We start from the raw sequence: 24,939 nt of genomic DNA, 5'->3' as shown, positions 1-24,939 counted from the left end.
CCGCTACGTCAGAGGATCCTACTTTGACGCAGATGATAGCGATGGCCGATTCATCGTCTTTCTGGGAAGCTGTTGCTTTCTACGCTTCCTTTGCTTCCTTTTTTCCGGAGTCCTCTTCGCCTCGTGGTAATACTGTTGGACCAGCTGGTGGCAGCCCCTCAAGTGCGCGATAGGTTCCCATGTGTTCTCTGAGGTAGAGTACCCTTTCCATTTCACCAAGAGTTGTTGTTGACCATTGTACCAGCGGCCGTTAACAATCGTTTCGACCTCATATTCGTCTTCGGTTTCTTCGATTTCCGCATTGGTAGCGAGTTCGGCGTCCTTGGGTGCGGGTTCAAGCAATGACACATGAAATATAGGATGAACTCTGCCCATACTCTCAGGTAGTCTCAGTTGCTAATTGACTGGTCCTTTCTTTTCGTCAATCGTGAATGGTGCCAGTTTCTTGTGGTCGAGTTTGTCGCTTGGTCGTTTTGTTTTGATGTTGCGTCGTAGGAGGTAGACCTTATGCCTGATCGGCTATCAGACTGATGTGTAATATCAGGGCTAGCATAGCAAAGCGACCTAGCCAATTTCACGTACGCGCCATGGGGTTTTCCAAATGTTTCACATGTCTTCGGCGGTGGGGATGTTCACGTGATGATAATACAACTTCTAAGATGATGAAGTGGGCGCGACGTGCTTACGTAGACACGGCCCTAATATACCCCCTTCAAAAATAATTGCCTCCTGCTCTCCCGCAAGTGTGACGAACAAAATCTCAATCACGATTCACGCTTGCCAAGCCCTCGTACATCGTTACGGGTTGACCTTCAAAACAACATGAAACGATATCTCCAGCAGTCGCTCGAACATATATTCAAAAACAACAAACAATGGGCCTTGTCGAAGAAGGGCGCAGACCCCGCCTTTTTTGAGAAGCTTGCTGCTGGGCAATCACCCAATTATCTGTGAGCAACATACCCATGGCTTCATTCTCATCATCAAAATACTCACCCTTGAATTCGTCTGATGGTAATTAGATATATAGGTTGTAGCGATAGCCGTGTCCCCGCCAACGAAATTATGGGTCTGGAGGCTGGCGAGGTCTTCGTTCACCGCAATATCGCCAATCTAGTACCCAATGTCGACCTTAACGTGATGTCCGTGATTAACTATGCTGTGCGGCACTTGCAAGTCAAGCACATCATTGTGTGCGGCCACTACAATTGTGGAGGGGTTAAAGCGGCGTTGACACCGGCTGACTTGGGATTACTTAACCCATGGCTCCGAAACATCCGCGACGTTTATCGCTTGCATGAGAAGGAACTCGACGGAATAACCGATGAGAGCTCGAGATACAATCGATTGATTGAACTCAATGTGATGGAATCCTGCAGGAATATTATCAAGACCGCTGCTGTCCAACAAAGCTACCAAGATCATCAGTATCCCATCGTTCATGGATGGGTTTTTGATCTAGGCGACGGCCTACTGAAAGATCTTAACATCGATTTTGAAGGTATGCTAGAGGATGTGAAGAAAATATATTGTCTGTCGTCGAGTCCCAATCGTGAATGATCAAAATCATATTCAAATGCCAGTCACGACTTAAAATTACAAATGTAACATCTTAAATAAACCTGTGATATGTACTTCAAAAGAAAACATCGAAATTGGCGGTAAAATGGTAGCAACTTGCGAGATTGGTTCCGGTCGACTTCAGACAGATACTTGGGACTCACATGGAGGAGCCAAATCTACCTGTAATTGTAATAAATCATGCAGAATTAAAGAATTTCCGTCCTATTCTAATGGTTCTGCTGCCCTTCCGATAATCTATAAGCCTTATCGGTCTCAGAATCGTACACCAGTCCATGGATATGTAAACGGCCCAGCCTAATTGCATCGGTCACTTCGGGAAATTTGCGTAGCGAACGCAGTTGATCAAGAATATTCAGCTCAACAAAAGAGCGATCCCGTTCCAACGCTGGAAGTTGATTGATATCCTCTTCGTGCGCCGAATGGAGGGCACTGAGCTTGCTACATAACCATTATCAGTGACTTCACAGATTCTTAGACAGCAAGGGCTCATTTACCTCAACCAAGGACCCTGCAGCCCTTCTCTCGAAGCTGCTTTCACAATACGACATCCGTAATGCCCGCAAACGACGATGTGTTTCACCTAGACAACGTTAATATGAGCGAATCGGGAAGCTGTTCAGGATCAAGGGCTACCTGAAGGTCAACGACGGCATGTTTTATCGTAGTCTCGCAGGACAGGTCGCCATCAATGATCATACCGCCGATGTTTCTGAGCACGAGCAACTCGTCATCAAGAAGATTAAGCACAGTTGAGTCTTTGGAATCGCTATCAGAGCATCCAATCCACAGAACCTGCCTTGGTGCCTGTTGAAGGCTGGGTATATAGTTTGCCTCAAGAGGTTCGGTCGCCGCCCTCTTGAGCCGCTTTTCGCTCATGATGGAACGCCCAAAAGGGAGAGCAGTGGTGTTGTGAAATGCTCTTACTCGGAGAGGTCGTATTGTGAGGAACAAAGAGGTATTGTGCCAACTTGCACCGAGATTTCGCTGGCAAAGCATTAATGATAGACTGAGAAAAATTGTTGGAGTGTCAATCCGAGTGTGTCAGTCATGAAAATTCAAATACTGAACAGCGAGTTAGGCCCTTTGCCGATCGTATACGGGTATAGAAAATACTTTGGACTACGTGCATATATGAACGCTGTTCCAAAAGAAAAATTCAAAGACGATTAAGTGATTGGTTGAACAGCAGCCGGAGCCGACTGTCGATTCCGAGAAATGACCGCTTCGGCCGAAAGCTAGTTCCTTGGGTGGAATAGAGTTCAGACAAGATGCCCTACGGTTCACTGTAGCACGAACTTGCTTGCAAGAAACCCTGCGCCTATGCATTACTTCGTACGAGAACTGAAAAGGACAATGCCTACTGGGCTCCGTTGTTTTTCAGTAACTCTTGAATCTTAGCTAGGAAGGATAAAAAGTGGAAGGGGCTGACTTTTGGCAATGTGACTATGCTGTAAATAATATCCACCAATAGTCAACTTCAAACAAACAAGAAATCATTAAGATCATCGACAGTCCGTTAGCACGATTGATGGTCGGGAAGGCCAGAATGCCTCCATAAATTAGTTCAACACGAAATACCGAATCTCCCCGAATTGGGCGCATGTGACTAGCCAACCTTTACTACTATATTTCTGGGTTTAAAGTTTTTTCTGTTTTAAATTCTCATATCAAGTTGAGATCTTGCGATACGTCTCTCCATCCTTTCCGTGGAAACATTTTTTAGATCCAAGATTTAATACTATTTTCCCCCATCAAGCTCCTTGGTATTTTGTCGCAGAATCATGAGGCTTTCTTTCTGTCAGCATCTACTAATAAGTTGCAGCCAACACAACCGACGTTATCTTCCAAGGCTCCGCTTTCAGGCGAGCACAATGATTATAACTCGCAGGTTTTCTCTTACGAACTTCGTGATCGCAAGCTCGGCTTTTTGCTTCCAAGTTTGTGTCCTGTATCCCTGGCATCACAAATTGGAGAATGAATTCAAAAGATTCAAGGTTGAGCATCTCCAGCTACTGCAAGAGGGCGAGAAAAACCGATTAAGGGTGTTAAGAAGTATTCGTGAACACCTTGGCCTCTCAAACACCAAGAAAGGTTAGAAGTTCAATATTTTCGATGTTGTAAAATCTCTTTCAGTGCGTTAGAAACCCAAAGTACATCTTGTGAACCACGCAGTTAATCTGCGTCCGAGCAGACAATCAGTTCAAGTGATACGTCAGACATATGCCTGTATTCTTGGTAATATGTTAAAAGCGATTTGCTTATTTCAAGATTAAAATAAGTTATTTCTTATGATCGGAATAGTCTATACATCTAATTTGAACGTAAACCCAGTAATAGTTATTGAGTTATCGAGGTGCAAAAATATCGCCTTTATTATGGTGCTTTGGACCGATCCGCTCGCTTACGGCTTATGTTAATATCGTTCAACCTTCGGCATTTTCTCACTAAGCAAGTGATGAATATCGTACAAAGTGACTTAGATGGAATACCGCACATGCAGATCCGGGAGAAATAAAACTTTACTCACCCGAAACCAAAAGGTCATCCTGAATAGGGTCATAAGGATATAACTTCCAAGGAGGTGGCGTTATTCTCGAAGCAACACGTGTTGTTGACTGTGTCCAGTGTTACCCCCAGGCATGAGACCGGAGAATCGGGAGAATCGATTTCGCCCACCTCCAGGTGCATCCTGAGAGTGGCGGACCAGTTAGATTGGTTGAAAAAAATCAATGATGGTTATACAAACCGTCAGATGACATCGCAGTTAAACTATGCTCACATCACATTTACATCACTACTTCCCCCTTGGTGCACGCATCATTCCAGGAGAAGGTAAATCAGAGTACTCTCCACAAAGCAATATAAAACCACCACCTCTGAAGTACCAAGGACAATCACCTGTCTATTTTCTTTTCCAGACACCGTGCACTATTACCCGTTAATACTGGGAATGCTGATTCATTGGAAGCAACACATAACCCACGGTAGTACAACAGAATCAACGATAACCTTCTCACTGGGAAACATCCCAAATGGGGGCCCCTCTAGGATCTTCAGAGGCTCCCAGCACCCATTTTAGCCAATCTTCTATTCCAGGAAATAAGAATGGCCGGGTAGAAGACCGGGTCGTAGCCAAGGAGAAGGTGCCGAAGGCAACAAAGGCGAAAATCTCCACTGCAAGTCCTAAGGCTACACAACTACTTCAGCTTTGCGAGAAGGGCATGAAACTGGGCGATTACGAAGAACCGGATGTCGGGGGCAACCCTGAACGGACAGCTAAAAAGAAATATGTATTAATTTTATAATAAACTACCGCAAACTGAAACCTAGAACTGACCATATGACTTGTAGGGTCGTTTTCGTCGATGGCTTCAAGAAGTTGAGCCTTGGATATTCCTTTTCAACAAGTCATCCTGGCATATTTTGGTAATAGTTTCTCTTGAGCCCGGAAAGGCCTTTACTGGTGGAAGGCTGCCCTCGGTTTCGACCAGTGGAGCTGCAAACTTGACGATGACGGTAAGGCCTTCAGCAATTATATTGTGACCCTTTTCACTGATATCAGTCGACAGTTGTATGAACAACATGCACGCTGCCAAGACCTACCGCCGCATACACTTGAACCGGTCGAAGTAAGCTATATTACCAGATATGTCTACGTTGATCTTTACCGAGGCACCGATGCCAAAAGGCCCTTTACTGGTTGCAGGGTCCCACTAGGGGGCGTCATGAAGGTTGACGGGGGATCAGTGCGGGTTTTTGATCGAAAGGGCAGAGAAATCATTCTGTGAAGGGCTGAAGCAATACTTGAAGCCATCGTGGTTACTAAGCTATGCTGGACGCTAGTCGGCGGATTGGCAGCCCAGTCAGAAGGATTTGGCTCCAGATCAACTGTTCCAAGCCAAATCAACGCTCCTAAACGATGCTGAAACCGAACTCAAACAAAATTCAGATGAACGATCTGAGAGAGCGTGCACTTACTCAGTACAACTTTGTGGGAGCTCCGATAGTACAACGGGGTCCAAAAGTCTGGGTACAGCACCCCACTTTAGTAAAATCCATATTCTAACCCCTTTTTTCTTTTCTCTCTACCACAACGAATATGCGATATTTTGGCACTGAAATTAGTGCAAATCGCAGGCAAAACAATGAATTATCAGAATCTACTCGCGCAGCGATTATTTTTGCTCTCAAAAATGGCTCAAGTCCTACTAAAATCGCTCGCGATTTAAATCTTAGCCGCACTACAATTTACCGGACTCGCGATCGCTTTCAGCAACACCATACTCTTAAATCATCGCCTAGAAGTGGTAGACCTTCTAAGATTAGCGATCAGACTATTCGATATATCTATCGGATGGCCCGTCGGAACCCGCGAATGAGTTATAGAGCCCTTGGAGCGAATACTCCCTATTCACCCTCTCGATCAACAATTCGACGCGTTTTAAAAGGCTACGGGCTTCGAAAATGGAAGAGTAAGAAGCGAATACCTTTATCAAAGTCGGTTGCACAAAAAAGACGCGCTTTTGTACGTGAATGGGCGAGTTTTTCGGATTGGGAGAATCTGATCTTTTCTGACGAATGTTCAGTCCAACGAACATCGAATTCTAAGGTCCAATTCGTCTTTCGATTTACCTCCGAGGCCTACCGAAGCGATCTTGTGAACCTCGTGAGTCATGGAAAGGATATTTCGCAGATGATTTGGGCTGGAATCTGGATTGGTGGCCGAACAAAAATGATGATCATGAATCGCGATGAAAACGCACCTCGGCAAGGTTATACTGCGAACTCCTATCTCGATACTCTCGAAGAAGGTCTTTTACCAATATATGAACCATGCTCGATATTCCAACAAGATAATGCGAGGATTCATGTGGCAGAAATCTCGCAAAAGTGGTTCGAAAACCATAGGATTTAGGTGATCGACTGGCCTCCGCATTCGCCTGACCTTAACCCTATCGAACCAGTATGGCGACTTCTGAAGATCAAAATTCTTCAATTATACCCTCAGATAGGTGATGGAAGGTCTAAATTGGATTGGGAGGTCTTTAAAAAAGCTATATGCGAAGCATGGGAACTGCTTGATCAAAACGTTATTGATAGCTTAATTCGATCTGTGCCTCGCAAAATGGCTGCTGTACGCGCAGCGAAGGGTTGGTATACTAGATACTGACCTATTTTCTTTGTATAGTTAGTATAAATTTATATTAATTAATATTGGGGGAGTTATTCAGTTTTTAATATGGTGGGGTAAATCTGAATTATAGAGTGTACCCAGACTTTTGGCCGCGTAGTGTACCCAGTCCACCGATGGAAGAGATGTAGGTGTACGAAAGTAGGAAAAGCGTCTTGTTCCCCGATGCAGGATCCTGCCCAATGGGTGCTGACACCTGCACATCCAGTTGGAAAGATACCGGCTTAATCTCTTTCTTGTCGACGACAATATTAATACGACGGAACCGGACATCTTTGAATGGATCCTGACTGAAAAGTTTCGGGAGTGTCCCTAGATCATCCTCCTTTAAACCAAGGACGCCTGTCAACCAGCGCAAGACTCTTGGGATGGGATTCTCGGACTTGGCTAGAAGAGTCATGCTGATGATATCTTCCGTGAACTCCATGATGCCTTGCAGCTCCAAGTCTTGACCGAATTTACAATCAATCGAGATTTCTGCGTCCCCATGCGTCACGGGCACCGTTTTTCCCTCTGCTTCCCCAGCACTCACGACCTTCCGACACACAAGGTCGGCTTTGGTAAAACTGATGTTCAAGCCACCGAGGCCAAGACTGTTCAACGTGCCTAAGTCGCCGAGGTTGAACACCAACCGGACTGTCACTCGCGAGGATGCTTCGGGGTTAAACCACAGCGCGTTGCGATGGCCCGGTGCTAGTTTGGAATCCGGTGTCACTTGCAGCCCCTTTAAGATATCGGGAATCGAATTCTCCTCTTGACCAGTCCATGTCCAGGCTTTGACTAGCGAAATCTCCATTTGGTCTGACTCCTTCAATCCCAGGTACAGCCTTGGATCATTAAAGCCGGGCTCTCCGATGTTCTTGGCAGCATCGCCAAATGTCTTGTTCAACACCGGGCTCTCGGAGCTGAACTTCAGTTTGGTTGGCGTGTTGAATGCAAAATCGAATTGTTTGAGTTCCGTTTTCTTGTTGTCTTCCCCCCTTTCCCGCTCTCTTCTCCCTCCTTCTCTTTCTGTGGCTTGATTGTCAAGGTATACTTGGCTGCATCATCGATCTGCTTGAGCCATTCTACCCACTTGTCCTCGTCGTGGAGCTCGGTTGCTGCAGTTGGAACTGGCGGGCTCGTGGTGATGATGGTCTTGTCAGGGAGCTTCGAGATGAAAGTCCCGCTGTTGGTGCCATCGTCAACTTCGAGATAGGGGTCTTTCTTGTTTTTTTCGGAGCTCAGATGAATATAAAACCGTTCATCTGTGGCGAAAGTCGACGCTGGTGGAACGGCCATCTCTTTGATTATTGCGATGGCGATGAGGAAAACGCATCAACAGTGTCACTGTGAAGTAGCCACATTACCGTTTTTACTGTTCTTACTTCGTATTACCATTACATATCAAATTCGTGGGGCCGGCGATCTGGTTGCCTCGACCCTTCCCCGACTATCGATCTCCACTTCTCTCCTGCAGGATAGGAAACAATTCATCGACGTCAGAAATTGCCTCGTCTCGAGAACCGTGATTGTAGGTACTTCAGCCGAACGAGTTCCGTGTTGGCGGGGCATCTGAATATCTAAACAACCAACAGCAACACGCGTTCGCCTCAGATTACTGACAATACCGAACGGTCATGAAACTGCCTCATACAAGTATCTACTTGTGTAGGTATAAATAAATCAAATGGAGTAGTTCATCCGACAGATCTCGGCGTGCAGATCTACCATACGTCTCCTTAGGTAGCAATGCAGCCATGAAGAGAACGCCCAGTATGCACGTATGGATTCCCGGGATCCACTCTATTTGACCGACGTGGGTAAATCAGTCTAATTGGGCTATTTAGGATGCAGTGTAGAACGACAGTGGCAGATCTACATACATGAGACCCCTCTTTTCTCCTCGCCCCTGTCCAAGAAGTATGTAGTTATTATCACATCTGGATGGTAATGGTGTGGTACTCATCACTTCTCCAAAGGCAAGGCAAATGGGAAGATATATTATTTCATATCACGTATCAAGTCAGTATCCTTCAAAATAACTCAGTCTTCGAGCAGTCTGCTTTCTTCCCCTTCCCACTTCAGGTCCTTCTGTTTCGGCAGCTTGCCACTTACATCATGGCACAGCCGTACTTGTTCCCGTTACACATATCACTCTGACGTGGCTTTTTTTTCAGTCTCCTAAACAATGGACGCGGAAGCATAACCTCATGTTCTACTAGTATTACTGGGGCGCTGACCGCCCCGGCCAAGCGATGGTGAAAAGAAATACCAGGATGCGAGACGTGAAATTGGACCCACAAGGGTGCAGAGTGTTTCTATAAAGCTAACTGCCATGTTCATGTTCATGTCCTTGCAAATCAGTCGCTAATATCATCATCATCATCATCATTTTACACAATCATCATGGCCAAACCGGAATTTATCCAAGAATTCGACGTTGGGGACATTCCAGACAGGGATGGGTACGCACTTTTCATCGGTCAATTGAGTTTCCAGACCCGGGATGGTAACAAATCCTCACGTGGTGTTCCACTCCTTCCTCCTCAACCCGCTGAAAACGTTATACCCACCCGTTTTTTTGATGTGGTACTGAAGACAAACGCTAGCTCATTGAAGTTGAGGTTCAGACGAGAAAACCTCTAACTGATTGCCTATCAGGACGGGCGTGGACAGTGGAATGGATTCAAAGACACGTATGGATTGGTTCCTAAGTGTAAAAACCTGGGATTTGGGAGTGGCTACGGTGCTTTGACCAAGTTGGCACAAGAAAGAACCAAGATTCAGCTCGGCTGGAACAATCTCTTGGGAGCCGTGCAAACACTTGCGAAAAATCCTCCGAGCCTCGACCATAAGGCGGCTGCATTAATCATCATCATAGAGATGATCTCCGAGTCGTTGAGGTTTACAGAGATACGCATCGGCATATGCAAATACTATGCACCATCTATCGACCCAACCAAGCAGTCTGAATTGCTTGGGCGGTTTGAATTTCTTGAGAACGATTGGGACCCTCTTTCTCTTGCGCTTCAGTACCCTGGCGAAAAGCTACATCTCAGTGATGAAACGGCCAAGAAGTTGAAAATAGAAACTATACAACAGGTAATCAGGGCACTTGGTATGGCGCTCTATAAGACTGTACCCAACAATGTGGAGGCCGCCATCTGGAAGGCTGCAACCCAGAACGGCCGACAATTGGTCGAATTCTTCGACATGCGGATCTTGAAGATCAATGGCGGGTGTCCGGGTAAGGTCTACGGCGCCATAATCGCAGCCAACGGGCTACAGATCGATTATATCTATAGCCGAGACAGAAAAGATCACGAATCCATTGAGCCTGGACAACATGTCACCCTGACTGGCCCATCTCGCACTCTATCAGCTATCGACCATTTCAACCTCGACTTCAATCTCAGGAACAGGGACGCTCCATCTGCGGATGACGAGGTCGCCAACAACCGGATCGCATGGAATGCTAACAACCAGGCGAACAAATACAACGAGTTTCGAACAGACACCATCAACGGCCCTTTTGGCTCAGCGGCGCTCAATTACGTCGTCATGAGCAATGCTATAGAGGCCTTGGTGGATATCCTTTTGGTTGATAGGGACGGAGAAGACCCAGCTGATGTCTACGGCGAAATCGACGCCCAGGCCTTCTCGTTTCCAGATAAGAGGATCAGGATATTCAGAAGAGAAAGTCACGACCACGTGGTTGTACACCCGAATAGCCGTGTCCCTCTGTTGAGATCAGCCCTTGCCGTACCAATGGATGCGAGCCTCACTATTAGCGCGTCTCTATGGGACCATGGCCGAACCTCTGACAAGGAGATCGCGAACGGGACTGCCGAATTCAAACCTGCAACCTTACAATCAACATCTGGGTTGATTACAGGACAGCACGGCAAGCTAGAAGTTAGAGTCAGCTGGATTTGATTGCTGCTACTGTTCATTCTTTTTATTCGGAGGCCCTGTACCCTAGACCCTTGTCCGAGCACACTGGGGGATCCAGGGTATTTCTTCGCCCCCTGATTGGCCCCTTGTGCGTGCCCCTGCTGTTGCTGTGTGGATCAAGGGAGAAAATACCATAAAGGAGAAATTCCCCTTACGATATGTGTAGGTATATGGTTGCTGTATCGGCCGTGACGTGAGGGCTGTATCTGATATAGTGATGGATCATCAAACGATCGTGGTCGTAAGTAGCCCCTTCCTGGACACGGTCTATCCACTTGCTTCCCCGGGTCGCCGCTTCAGTACTCAAAATTTGCCAAGCTCAGGACGGTCAAAATCGGTGCTTAAACGAGCAGAGGAAATCCGAGGCCTTACTCGCCACCGCATCGGTGCTCCAGGCCTGTCAGTGAATGATAAATTCGCTCTTCTGGTTGGTAGAACTGGCGTCTTTGATCCACTGCTGGAATTCCTCCTTGCTGACCTGTACAGGGAATTTGCCACCCGTCAGTAGTATATCCACAACGTCGTCGACCTTGCTGCAACAGGCCAGGGTACGCTGGAAGTTGTACGGAAGATACAAAATAAAAGTTTCCAGCTTAAAGGATTTGTTTCGTCTGCAGTTTTGTCAGCGCAAGCAACACGATCAGGAAAATCAGCGAAACTCAACACTTTCTTCCCTGTTTCTTCGCTGCACAGGAGAATGAATCCATGGCCCAGATAGCATCCAGACCACCACCACCATTCACCAATGAGTTTATGCTGGTGGGGGGACGTCCGGGTCTTCTCCGTGGTTGCTTTGGGAAGAGAATCAGTGCCGCAAATGACGTTCGTGGCTCGGATTTTCGCAGTTTGACCGGGGTGTCTAGCTTTCTTCTGTCGGACCACCAGACACCCTCGCTATATGCCCAAAGCAGTTATCTATCTGCCCAATCGTCGTGTATCCTGTAGCGGACCACTCAAGCCAATCCGAGTCAGGTTTCGTAGAGTTATCGAGTTCCCACTACGTAGGATTAGATCCTATGCATTCCCGAAGCTTCGTGATGAGCTCCTCGCCGAGGTCGCCGCTTTCCTAGCCCGCGCCGCCGGATGTAGAAGGCTTCGTTAAGAAGACCTCGACCATGGATTTAATTTTTTCTTGACTGGCGCATTAGCGTGGTTGGCGCAAGAGAACCTAGTGCCCGGGTCTATTTCCGGCATTCCGGCGTGATGGTGGACCTTTGAGAGAGCATCTTTCTACTTAATTCAAGATGTGTATAGAAGTACTTAGATACAAGCTTGATTACAGGTCTTGCCGATTTTTTGTTGATTATGTTTGGCCATTCTCTCAAAAAAGCGCACTAAGTTACAAAAGGGAGTTTTGTCTTATCATTCAATGCCCCGAACTGCTGACTGGCCAAGGTGAGTAATTTCCACAAAGGTGATACTTCTCTAACAACGCTACTGCGAGCCCAAGTGTGTCCATAACCGTACCAATGCTAATTGGGCCGTATACGGACTCGGGTATGTACGATGCTTGTAGGGTTGACTATCCAGTTGAGCGCCGATCGGGTCAGTCACTTGAGGTTGGAATTTCTAAGCAAGCTTCCAAGATCGTTGGATGGTTTGTCGTAGTATCGAACTGTAAAGCTTTACCAAGGGTGGTATCTAAGTAGCAATATATGAATTGATGACGGGGAACAAAATATATGTTGGGCAGTGAGCGTCCTTATATCCTCCTGTTCTGGGGTGGTATAGTGGTAGATGGGGCTTAGTGTCTTCTATCGTGCGATCAGATGTACGATTCTACCATATATATTAAGTCAAGTGATGTACCGGTTTATCCGATAGTGCTCACAGACCTGATCATATTGGTGCCTAGGGAAACGGCAGAGAAAACGCCCCGACACTTGAAAGGTATCTCCTTGCAATGCTATCACACAAACTGGACTCAACCTTGCTTATCGCTCATCAGAGCGACCATATAAGCCATCAATTCCGCCGTTCACCAATATCCATAAACCATTCAAAGCCATTCTCAACGAAGAGAATATGTATCAATTGCAAGATAACCACCGTTTCTAAGCAGGGATTCCTATGCATAGGACTGGTGGGCACAAAGACCGGGTGAATGTCAATGGAAGAAACTGGACGAGCGGGTAGTGAAGCCCTATTATTCATCAATCATTATATATGTGTAATGTACATTATTTACATATATATAGCTAGCGCCCGGTTTTTTATATATATCTACGTGATAGCGCGGTTCCCCTTAGCAGTATCAGAACCATGATCCTGGTAACTCTATTGGACGTCTTTCCTTCTAATATCTCCTAGGACTTTAAAGACCCTCCTCAAAAGGATACGATATGACTCACGTGTTTTATGATTAATAAAAGCATAGTATATATATTAATCTCTATAATTTTATCGCCAAATATAACCATTTAAAATAATACGAAGAAACTTACTTTTGTTCAGGGATTATATGCAATAATTGAGAAAGGTCTTGTCTTTTCTTGGCCTACCTGAAACATAAGATCTATTTCAATGCTACAGAGTTTAGAAAAGCTGAGCCCGTTCATCCATAGAGAAGGCGTAATATGCATATACTATACGAGAGACATCGAGACCCAGGAAAGCGCATAAGCGGGGAGCAACTGGCGAATGAGAAACAAGGAAGAAGAGGGCGGAGAGGTGAAAGTCAACGAACGTGTTAACCTGGCAGAAATCACGCTGAAACCCAAGTTATATCATTTTAAGATGAAGAGAAGCTTTAATGTTAGATACGCGAATATGTTGACGGGCTCCTGCGTAAAAGGGAGGTATGGTTCTCCCGTCTAGAGCACATGTCACATAAGAGCTCGAAAGGTCCAGAGTCAGTGTTTAAGAATGATTCACATAGAGACATTTCGGCGAATCGACGAATCTGTATTCGCGGTAGTATGGGGCGTCTGCAATGCAGTGAACAACAGTCGATGAGTTGAAATCTGACAGGTACGTCTATATATAGCATTTATACTAATCTTCGCCTATATTGACCCTTGGGAGACACGTCCACCAATCGCGATTTGATTCGTCATTCAATCCTTGGCAAAAATCTTGAGTTGATTGGTGGAACTGATAGGCTTTTGGCGAGATCTAACGACAAGGTATATTTGTAAATCTGCTACCTCTTTCCTGGCAGAAGTGGGTGTCTGTAGGAGAAATAGCTTCTTTGAAGGTTCAATCTAGTACTTATATTACGCGAAATTGTCCTACGATCACACTGTAAGCTCTATATATACAGGGCTAGATTGGAAAGGTCGGAGAGAACGGCCAATCTTGCTTCAGTAAAGCGGAGTAGTCAGGGTTTGATAAAACAGGGCTCTACTTTACTCATATGTCAAACCCTGTAAGTTCAATCTGGGACCATAGGCAGTTTTTGGGACGAAGCGGAGAATTCCAACGGTTAGTGAAGGTACCTATGGACTGAGAATTGTAAACAATTTAAGAGCTTATTGTTCTATTGATAGACCTCCTTATAAAAGGCCGGGCTTACGACATACCACCATTCAAGGGCGACTCCCTGGCAGAACAAAAAAGCACGCTGGAAATAAAGAAGTAGAGGTACCTAAGTTATCTTTAAGGTCCTTGTTAATCTTTATTCCTTTTGAGTGGACCCCGAGGGCTGTGGCAGCTAGGTGTGTTATTACAAAGAAAGGGCCGCGACAATTGACTGGCTAAAAATTAAACCGGTGAACAATCTACCCTGGATTGGAAGATTATTCCCATGTCACGCGCGGACCAAATCTAGGGATAATTCTGTGGTGGGCGCCTTTTTTTCATTTTAGTTGATTATGTTCCTTTCTTCCTTGGTAAGATTCTTACGGCCAAGCGAGAAGCACGTGCACTATCTGACTATCCCCAGATTTTGGCTGCTGGCAGCCTCACCACTTTGATTTCGGGAGCTCCGATGTCCAACTATCGAGAGAACAATCTGATACCCCGGGTCTATCAGACCTACGGGGGCAAAGGATTGACATCGGAGGGATGGAAGTCAACCAAGCAATGGAAGAGTTTTGAGCTATTGTGAGTCGATCCCTTTGCGAAATGAACGTCAACCTGCGAGCTAATGGAGCATGCCACCTTAAGTGGACCGCCAACCAGAAGAACATTGGTGTTTGTGATTCAAGTTGGGGCGTTGATGACAACACCGAGGAAGAGACGAGTTGGCTAAAAGATTCCATCAAGGAGGTCACCGAACAAAGCCCCTTCAGAGGCTACTCTAACTTTGTTTTCGCTATTATGATGCAGGAGACCAAGGGCTGCGTGAGAGTCAGGACGACGGTTGCCCCGGACAGAAGCGTGCGTAACCCAGGCCTGATGCAGACCCACAATGGTAAGGCGAGCTGCTGGAATAACGGAAAGGGCACCAAGCCTTGCACGAAGAAACAGATCTCGGCCATGATTAACGATGGCGTCAACGGAGAGGGCGGCTTAAAGAAGCATCTCCAGCAACTTGGTGGAAAGACGGATGCCACCACTCTATACCAGGTTGCCCGTTCATACAACTCTGGTTCGCTGGCTCCGTCGAAGAATTTGGGCGATGGCCAGGGTGCCACTCCATGCTACGCGTCAGATATCGCCAACCGCCTCACTGGCCAATGGACCGACGGCCCTAGCACTTGCAATTCGAACGATGTCGCCAAGATGGCCACTTCTGCGGGTGGTGCCTCAGGCCACTTGGATGACCAGAACGTCCCGGCCAGCGGCGACAGCGCTACAGGCGTTACTAGTGCGTCATTCCAGGCCAACTCGGCAACGACACAGACCTGGCACGCGGTCGCCCAGCCTATACTTCCGTCGGAGCCAAACATGGCTTTACGTGCCAGTACCTCGCCCTCGCCCACCCCCAACATCGGGGTATCCCAGCAATCCGGGGCCGCTACAAGCAGGAGAGTCTTGGTAACCACTGCACCGCCCGCCCCAAGCATTTCTATTGTGGAAAAGCGCCCTGTTCCTAGTCCGGCACTAAATGCGCCGGTGAGCACCCCAGTGACCCCAGCTAATGCCGGCAACATGCCCGCCCCTATACAGGCTAGCAGGACGCTTGGAAGCCCCAATTATCCCTCCTCGCTGTCATCTTGCCAGCAGCGTCATCTGGTGGTGGACAATGATTACTGTCTGAAGCTGCAGCAGGCATTCAATGTGAGCCTAAATGAGCTGCGCCGCTTAAACCCGGGTTTGAACCAAAATTGCTCGAATCTATGGCTTGGATATCATTACTGTGTAAAGGGAAATTGAATTTTTTGTAGGTACATATAGCGGATAATCTCATAGCAGCTGGTCAATACACGTTTAATGATAAGATTCCATCTTTTACTTAAGCTGTCGACTTTGGGGTGAGACGACAGGTCTAGGGCCCGGGCGCTAGGTTTGTCCAGAAGAAGTAGATTGAAGAGACAATGTTTATCTCCCTTTACTTATCATACTTCCTTTTCCACGTCTAGGTAGGCTGTCGGTCTCACTAATTTGAAAATATATTCATCTCATTTCACAACAGAAGCATTGAAAAGATAGTCCTAAGGTTTCAGCCCTCGCCCTATACACTAGGCATAATGCACGGCTGCACGTCCAATGTTGTGAAAGTGTTCTGTATGGATTTTCATTAATCTTTCATCCAATAGATATGTAGAATGAACCCTATACCAACACAAGGAGTAAAGGGTTGGCGACCTCTTACGTAATAGGCTGATAGGACCGATTGGTAACCAGCCGTGGTAGTCGGCTCGCCGGGGAATCAAGACCCAGGGGATCCTCTTTCAGCTCAATATTGAGGGTGCCTAAAACCCCTCCTTCACCTTTGAAATCACATCTTCAAGATTAAGGACTAAGGTCGAGATACGTGATCTGCTTCAGGTTATCTCTCGACTGACTAGTTGCGCAATGTAAGTCTAACATGTCTGGATATCTTGGTATCCCATAAATTGGAAAAAGAAATATGATGATGGGTCATTGGAATGGGTCAACACATATTATTTAGCTATGATATAAAGGCCGTATTTAGATTGCTAGAACCCTCTTGTCGAACACCCGGATAGTGTCTAGCATGCGACACAAAACAAACCTAGATAAGTAGGATTAAAGAAAAAAAGTAAACAAACAATGCCTGCAACTAAGTGTAATCCGGAAAATAATAGACTATTATTGATATGGTATCTACTGGCGCACGCGAGGTAAACTCATACAAAGGTTACTAATTATAAGAGACCGGCGGCCTTCCCTACCTAGGTGTATATCTATGTGGTTCCTGCTATGTGTGGCCGTGATCTATGGGTCATTCCTCTTGTAAATGTGGGAATGACCTATTTTCCACCCGTTCCTTATATGTGGGTAGCGACCTTTCTCCGTTATTCAGTACTGAATGGGTTTGAATATTACCCATCAACGGTCTGAGCCTTGAGCAGAGTTCGTTTGTACTCTTGATATGAACAGACGACCTTCTCTATATCGTTTAGAACTCCCTCTGATATCGAGTTCCAACCCCTCATTGCCTGCTTGTCGACGGGCGAGTGCGGAGCTCTCTGTGTCTGCCAATGCTTACAAAATGTTACATAGGGGACCAAAGAGTGTAAAGCTGGCCTCCCGAGGTCCGGGCGCACAAAGTCCCTATAGCCCTTGTATTGCTCATATGAGTCGATAAGAGTTGCCCACTGAGAAAGTGTCTCTGTTTTGAGACGGCTCAAGGCGACCCCATTAAGGACAGATGTGAAAGAGAAGAAGTTCCGCCTGTTCCGAAATTCCTATACAGGGATTATTCTTTCTCGTGATCTTTATATCCCCGTAACATATTAAAGGCTTACCTGGGCAAGTTGATCGATAAGTTCAGGATTCACGCCGACATCCATATATTCTTGAACTTGGCGCGTGAGAGCGTCGCAGCGTAAATTTAAGTCTTTAAGATTCGTAATACTTATTATATCTTCTGCTGTAAGTGAATTGAAGAGACTTGCATCAATTATAGTTTTCGCTTCGGCGTAGACAGGTATCTTATGTGGCTTTATACCTAAAAGCTCGTTTTCTGATGTGTCGAACTCAATATTCCATGTCGAGTCCTCGGATAAGTATTGTTTGCGAAAACGAGAGTGAAGTATGATTAGCTGTTTCTGCTTATGACTTACGGGAGTGGGAGCATTAAGGAGTCTCTGGACTGGTTCAATTATGAACCGTGGATCAAGCAACAATTCTGAATATTCGGTTTTTGTCGCACACTGGATTGCATTCTCTACTGCTTTGGCTACGAACGGGTCCGCTCCATATTCGGCCAGGCTCTAGAACAAGTCAACGTTTTAGGCACACACAACAGGGAATCCGAAATCTTCATACCACGAGAAATTTTGGGATACTCCTTTGAACTTCCCTGTAGGTCTCTAGATACTCATATATACTGAAACTGAGATCATTATATAGGCGTGCGAGAGGAAAAACAAACGCAGTCTGCCCAAAGTCACCAAGGGGCAATGATGCCAATTTGGAATCGCTCTCTTTCCCGAGAGCGATGGCATCCACTGTAAGCGAAGTCCCGTCAAGGCGGGATGGGCTCCAGGCCCAAAGCCGCGAGTTTTCCTGCGTTGCCAGAGCACCTAGTTCTCCATAGTTAAGTTGTGGTATGTATTCTGACAAGAGGCAAACACATACCTCTGGGAGATCGAAGAAAAAGTATTTCTTTAAATTTCCCCATGGCTTTTCCCAATATATCAGATGGATCGCTCCTCCGGCGATTTCCGTGTACTTATACCACGACCAGGATCCCCAAATAGAAAACGTGGGTAAATATAGTCAGTTATTGAATGGAACGGGTAGGAGATTACGCATAGCAAATAGCCGGAGCATTCAAGACCCAGACCCTGGGTGTGCACGGCTTCTTCTCCCACCCTTATCTATTTCAGTAGTAATTTACATCTTGTGTTCCTGATTTATTTGTGCCTCGGTCAATGCAGCATTTTGGCATCTTCACCATTTTATCTATCGGGGATATATCCGGTGTGTATCTATAACGATTGGGTGCGTAATACTAACCAGTAAACGTAGGAAATATCGACGAAGTTTCAGTAAGGACGTGGTGTTTGATAGAAAAATGGGGCTGAGAGTTCAATAGCACGTCCACATGCACATGATGCCTTCGACCGTCTATGATAATGGATTCAGCTAGTGATCATTATATACAGTCACATAAGAGTCCCACTACCCTTTTCCCGGATTCTATACACCAGGACCCCGCCGCCCACTTGAAAGACCAATCTGCCAGTATATTCATTTTATCGACTTTGTTACCACTTACCGCCAGTCACATCAGGGAACAGTGAATATACCGAGTAGTCGTAAATGAGTGGCAAGGAGTTTAGAGAGGATAAGGTCCTTCCGAGAATGGTGTCAGACGGTTATGGGAAGGGAGCCAGCCATCGCATAGAGGAATGGAGGAGACTCCCTCGGAGCGCTTCCGATCAGATAGTGGATCGGCGGTGACTCATACTAAGAGGAGTTCATTTTATAGGAGCAATAAGGGTTAGCCCCCATTGCCAATGTGAACACAAAATCCCTTCGCTGGTGGTGCCAATGTCTAAGATACAATGAATCAAGTCGTTGCGCTTTACCTGGAAAAAAGGCCTTGCTTCCCTTTTGCCAACACCTCGTTATGTGTGCAGAATTCCTATGCTCGGCAGCCTTACCAGATCAGCTGGCTATTATGATGGGAAGACAGAGTCAAGTCTAACACTAACCGCGCGCAATCCCGTACACTATACCAACGAACGCAGCGACTCGATAGTGGGGTGGTAATAATTATTGAAAGCCCAAATACCTACGACTAAAACCTATGTGCAGGATAGAGTGGTGAGTTGATATGCGCAAGCAAACATCCTATGCTCGATTGGGGGAGAAGGAGACTTGATGGTGGTTCTTAAAAGATGGTGGTCAAACTGATACCTACTGTAGAGCTCCTACGGACCACCCTATGCTTAGGAAGACCCAGTTACTGGCTTTTTTTTTTTTTTTTTTTTTGTTTTTGTTTTCCGGTTTTATTTTTTCTTATCACCCCTTTACACTAGTCACCGACCATTTGTTGGATAGCATTTAGATCTTTTCTCTTACCCTCAAAGTCAGGGTATATTTGGGAAATGGTTTTCAGGATGTTAACATTGGCTTCCTTGCGCCGTGCGAATCCGAAAAAAAAAATCAACCGTATGGTGTCTGGTAACCTCCTGGTTCTCATAAATAGACGCCACCACGACCACTTAGTTGGAACCACCGGAGATCATCAGGGTTTCAAGCCTTCTCAGAAGATTAAGACGAACACGAGATATCACATCATGTACAGAAGCCTATTACCTATTTGCCAGTGAACCACCATTGATACTATGAAGAGACTTCTGTCGACAGAATAGATGCCAAGATCTTTCCTTGCTTTGTGAGGGATTTTCTAGAACTAAGTAGTCACCGGCAAGAAAATCCCTGATAAAACTGTATGGGGGCCAACTTTCAGGGACTTTACCAAAGGTCTAAGCGGGATGTAACAGTTCCGACAAAATAACCCAACCTTTAGATTACCTAAATTGGACAATTATATTCCTAATATCGAGATTATTCTAAAACTTACTCCCATGATATCAGGCGACGCAGCCCTGTCCCTTCATCTATGATGCCCTTGAGAAGCAGCTTCAGAATCTACCCTCACTGTAGAGTTTTGTTTTGAAAACATATTAGAAAACAGATTCAACGGTGTACATAAGGTTATTTTCTAATGGCTCATTCCAGAGTATGGTCAAATCAAATTTGACACCTTTTATTTTAGTACTATTCTTTTTGGTGATGACGCTTCGCTCTTCGCGGGTGTCTGTCTGTAATGATTAGCGGGTTACCAGATTTTCAATTATTGCCACAATACCTAGCTTGTCTTCGTAATTAGCTTTTTGATTAGGACAGAAGGCTTACATGGCATCGGATTTGGTTCGACAATCTTCGGGACCAAATTATCAACTCATTGATATACGAAGTGTGCCCAAGGCATGTTGTAGTCAAGCCTTCCATAGCGACGGTTGTTTCTTCGTTCCGAGTAGTTAGCTGGCTCATGGGATATGATAAATACTTCAAGAGGCTGGGCAAAATGATGGAATATGGAGATGGCATCCGATGAGTATGCGTTTATTACGCCAAACCCACATTCATCATATATCTAGCGACTAAACGGCAAACGGATACTAGAGAGTGCCGACTATCATAATATATGCTCGAGAACACATTTTAACCCTCTAAACGAAGAGAAAGGAAGAGAAATGAAAAGAAAAAAGAAAAAAAAGGACCCTTCCTAAGTTCCAGCATAGGCTATATAGTTACTTGTACAGTGATAGTGTCCCTCTGAATTGTGCTTTATTATAGAATCGGTGAGAGCTTCATCACTGAGTCAATCATACAAAAATTTGTATCATTACCCCTTTTACTTGAGCAGTATATGCACAATAGAATCTTAACTCTGGGGGATTACAAAAAGCATCCCAATACAAATAGAACAGGGCCACCGCAGATAATATTCATGGTAATATATGACTCTTGATTGTTGCCCTATTGAGATATATGTATAAGCGGAATATGGTTACTCAGAACTTGCTAACCTTTGTTGATCTATACCTCACGCAGGACCTATTCTTCGGCATGGGTATTATATATATCACGGACTATGTTGTGATGCGGTTCCACGCTAGCTCAAAAATAAAAAACTTTGAAGTACGAGGTTCATCCATTCATCCTTTTTTGAAGGGTGGCCAGCATTGCTACCAAGATTGAGAGAAAGGCACTCTAGAACAGCGAGCTATATGGATTGAGCTTCTTCTTTCATCCTACAATGGATCTTCCTTGACCCAGAAAGTACCGCCAATAATCATAAGGTATCCAGCGGTCGAAACCATTAACAACTCTTCTCGTGTGTCACGAACCCAAGGTCTCCTCTCTCCTTGAGTCGAACGGGAATATCTGTCAGTCTGACGAACCAGGAGTTGGTCACGTGACACTCGTGGTCGAGACGGGGGAGTTCCATCTGATGAATGATACAGTGTTAGTTGGTGAAGACAGAATATCTCAAGATTTGGCGCAGGAGGGGCAAGGGGGGAGGATGAACGGACATCAAATGTGATGAATAGCATAGCTATAAGCTTGTAACTCTCCAACCGGGCAAGATCCCGCCCAAGACACGTCCGCGAGCCAGCCCCAAACGTAAAGTCCACGGAGTTCATCTTCGTAAAGCGTACCTTGTAGTCTTCATCGGATTCGCCCGGAGTTGGAAGCCAGCGTTCAGGAATAAAAGAGTCAGTGCTTGGCCCAAAGATATCCTCGTTTCGATTGATGACCCATGGATTCATACCCACAATAGTCCCTTCGGGTACGAATCGCCCATCAGGAAGAGTGAAACCACCTACCGGGACGACCCGCTCAATCATGAGACCAATGGGTGGATAGATCCGCATTGACTCGCGCATCACGGCGTCAAGGTACGGAAGGCATTTTAGATCCCTCCACTGGGCGGGTAGCTGAATTCCACCACAGCGTAGTTCGTACCGCAGTTTTTGGTGGGATTGTGGGTGCTTAAGGATATTGTACAAGGCGGAGCACATAGCGGAACCTGTTGTGTCGCTCCCGGCTAACACATTCGAGAGGAGGTATGTAACAACCATATTCGTATCGATAATATCCGGGCGCTTGTGCATCTCGTCGAGGAACTTGTCCAGAAAGTCTGGAGGAATATTCGGGGCGGGACCTCTCTGACGGCGCTTTTCTAGTTCTTCGTAACTGAAGGCCGTTGCCCAGGCAAACCCGGGAGGCCCGAGGCGAAGCAATGGGTTTTTGTCAAAAAGCATGTCCATCCATGGCATTTGCGAGGTCTTTTTAGCGCTTAGAAAATAGCCCTCTTTGTGGAGATGGCGTCAATCTCACACTTACCCGAGCGAAATAGTCCAAACTCTTTTCGGATGTTTCCAGAATACGTTGATGGTCCCACCCGGCCTCCAAAATACCCAGGGTGCGAGAAATTGTAACCTGGCTCATGGTATCCCATGCGACTATCAAAGTTAGCAGGTCCCTAGATGCCTCCCTGAACACGGACATACAAAACATGAGATACTTTGACATATCGCAGACGTTGTTTGGAGTAACGAAGCACTCGCGGAGTACTTTGATCAGCAGCTCAATGGTCAGGTCAATAGCAGGTTCTGCCTCCTGGACTTTGCGCATGGAGTAAATTGGCTTTACTGGCCGGATGAATATGGAATGCCAGTTCTCATCCTGGTGCGAGAAAAGGTTCTTGTAGCGTACCCCCGCTACCACGACGTCATTCACATTATACATATCACTCTGTTGTTTTTGTTCAAAAGGTGAGTGTTACTTCCCTCATTAGAGATCTTGCCCAGGATAGAGAGAGCGTACCTTTAACCATGGATTTCTGGTGGTGAAGACTTGCTTGATCAATTTTGGATCCGACAGGCTCAGGATATTTGGACCCATGCGAACGACCGAGCCATGCTTCCGATGTAGTTGAATGTATGTAACATCACATCGACCTTTGAGTACGTCCTGAAAACGCCAGATATCCGTAAACCTGGCTGCAATGGGGCCGGGGAAAGGTTTGAGGGGAGAGCGAAGGTAGCTCCATAGAAAACGGGTAACGACTAGAGTACCCAGGAAGCACCAGAGGCTATTGAGGTATGTGTGAGTCAGAGCCATGGTTTCCGGTGAATTTTTCTTGTGTTGTATTGAATGCTATAGGGGGTTATAACTGAACTGGAGATTGCACGTTCGGTTGCCATCAATTTATAGCATCAGCAAAGGGAGGGCGGGGAGAGCTCCTGTTAAGCGAGGGGGTCAGTGAGCTTGCGTGAAGAGGGGCACTCTCTCGATCTGCCACCTTTCGTGACGTCGAGCAAACCTCGGGAGGTAGGACATAGGCACTTCTATCAATACTAAAGGGCTGACTATTATGTACGGCCTGAACGCTTCAAACAACCTATTATTAGCTAGCCGTATGGCAGTGCCGACGTGCCTCTTGGAGGGTCTTGGGTGTGACTGATGTATAGATAATCTGTACCTCACTGACCTTTATTCCGATGTCAATACAGCTTCCGGTAAATAAAATACTTATAGCACGCCCTTGGGCACTATCTCCATGTGCTTCGTAAATTAGGCCTCCGATCAAATCAGGTATGAAATACTAAGTAGTAAGAATAGACTCTTGAATTAAGTATTGTAAATTATCTTTTACTACCAAATGAATTACGATCAAGATACCATTGGGTGCTTATAACGAAGGAAAACGTACCCATCCAACATGCATTTTATATGCCCTGTCAAAATGCGCTGCGTCGTTCCCCCATCGATTTAACAAATACCGTTAGATCCAGATATGGTCCAGTGTACAAAATGTTCCCCGGGCCATTTGCTGGGGTGTAGACCACTTCCCACTCCCACACACCTGCATGAAGTCACGACTGACACAATGTTTCATGCTTTCCCTTGAACATGGGCCCTTCAACTCTCGCAGCCGCTGGGGGCTTGACGCCACCCCCTCGGTTGGTGTCGAAGTGACCCTGTAGTTTTCGGAAGCCGTTGATCTACCCGATGGGGCTTTTAGTGCTCCTGCTGGACGGTGAGAAATAGCGTGTACCGGTGGAAGCAAGGAGGTATTGCTTCCCGCCTCCCCCCGCTCTTAGGAAGTGAAGGCGTTGCTGGACTAGACGTGCTCGCAAGCCTATTTTCTCCACCTCCAAACCTGGGATGGCCAGTGCAGGCCGGAGAGAACCTTGGTGCCAGATGAGTTTTCTCTCCGTTGTAGGAGATACGGTCTCCGAGATGAGGGAAGCGGACATCAATCCCCTCACGAGTCATACATCCATTGATATTAGCAACGAACATTGGTGGAAAGGTTTTGGGATATTTGGGCGGATCTCCTATCACGGTGATCGGAGCACAATTCATGTACATCTCTCGGTTTCCCAGTCGATTGAACCAGGTCCAGGCTAATGTATATGTCCCAGGAGACACACCAAATGGAATGGTGAAATTCAAAGTCAGGGGATCCGATCGTCTAGGGGGCAGATTGCCCTGGACATTAACCGGGCAGCCACCCACGATGCTAGAAATTACCATCCAATCAGACTTCCGCGAGGGCGTCAGGTCAGTAGTTAAACTGATCTGACAGGACCCACCTCCGTGCGTGGCCGTCCCAGTTAGTC

The 24,939-nt window shown here is 46.2% G+C and overlaps 6 protein-coding genes across 6 annotated transcripts; 3 read left to right on the top strand and 3 right to left on the bottom strand.

Moving 5' to 3' along the window:
- Positions 1 to 822: 822 nt before the first annotated feature.
- Positions 823 to 1,560, top strand: NUU61_001623 (carbonic anhydrase; the record flags this gene model as incomplete). Its single annotated transcript, XM_056652205.1, has 2 exons — positions 823 to 950; positions 1,023 to 1,560. 2 exons carry the CDS (start codon positions 823 to 825, stop codon positions 1,558 to 1,560), a joined length of 666 nt encoding a protein of 221 aa, XP_056515134.1.
- A 230-nt stretch (positions 1,561 to 1,790) lies between these two features.
- On the bottom strand, positions 1,791 to 2,460 carry NUU61_001622 (uncharacterized protein; the record flags this gene model as incomplete). Its single annotated transcript, XM_056652204.1, has 3 exons — positions 1,791 to 2,022; positions 2,079 to 2,164; positions 2,218 to 2,460. 3 exons carry the CDS (start codon positions 2,458 to 2,460, stop codon positions 1,791 to 1,793), a joined length of 561 nt encoding a protein of 186 aa, XP_056515133.1.
- Positions 2,461 to 6,842: 4,382 nt separating this feature from the next.
- On the bottom strand, positions 6,843 to 8,056 carry NUU61_001621 (uncharacterized protein; the record flags this gene model as incomplete). The annotated part of the gene is made up of 2 exons (XM_056652203.1): positions 6,843 to 7,680; positions 7,812 to 8,056. The coding sequence occupies 2 exons, from the start codon at positions 8,054 to 8,056 to the stop codon at positions 6,843 to 6,845; spliced, it is 1,083 nt and encodes a 360-aa protein (XP_056515132.1).
- Positions 8,057 to 9,163: 1,107 nt separating this feature from the next.
- Positions 9,164 to 10,693, top strand: NUU61_001620 (Ribosome-inactivating protein; the record flags this gene model as incomplete). The annotated part of the gene is made up of 2 exons (XM_056652202.1): positions 9,164 to 9,346; positions 9,419 to 10,693. 2 exons carry the CDS (start codon positions 9,164 to 9,166, stop codon positions 10,691 to 10,693), a joined length of 1,458 nt encoding a protein of 485 aa, XP_056515131.1.
- A 4,083-nt stretch (positions 10,694 to 14,776) lies between these two features.
- On the top strand, positions 14,777 to 15,970 carry NUU61_001619 (uncharacterized protein; the record flags this gene model as incomplete). The annotated part of the gene is made up of 1 exon (XM_056652201.1): positions 14,777 to 15,970. The coding sequence occupies one exon, from the start codon at positions 14,777 to 14,779 to the stop codon at positions 15,968 to 15,970; it is 1,194 nt and encodes a 397-aa protein (XP_056515130.1).
- A 5,588-nt stretch (positions 15,971 to 21,558) lies between these two features.
- NUU61_001618 (cytochrome P450) lies at positions 21,559 to 23,434 on the bottom strand (the record flags this gene model as incomplete). The annotated part of the gene is made up of 4 exons (XM_056652200.1): positions 21,559 to 22,596; positions 22,655 to 22,773; positions 22,822 to 23,065; positions 23,138 to 23,434. The coding sequence occupies 4 exons, from the start codon at positions 23,432 to 23,434 to the stop codon at positions 21,559 to 21,561; spliced, it is 1,698 nt and encodes a 565-aa protein (XP_056515129.1).
- Positions 23,435 to 24,939: the final 1,505 nt, after the last annotated feature.

The sequence above is a fragment of the Penicillium alfredii genome (genome assembly GCF_028826965.1).
Source record: "Penicillium alfredii strain IBT 34128 chromosome Unknown utg000003l_segment0_segment0, whole genome shotgun sequence".
Taxonomy (NCBI): Eukaryota; Fungi; Ascomycota; class Eurotiomycetes; order Eurotiales; family Aspergillaceae; genus Penicillium; species Penicillium alfredii.
Note: the sequence above shows the minus strand (reverse complement) of the source record. Positions and strands in the feature narration are given on the sequence as shown.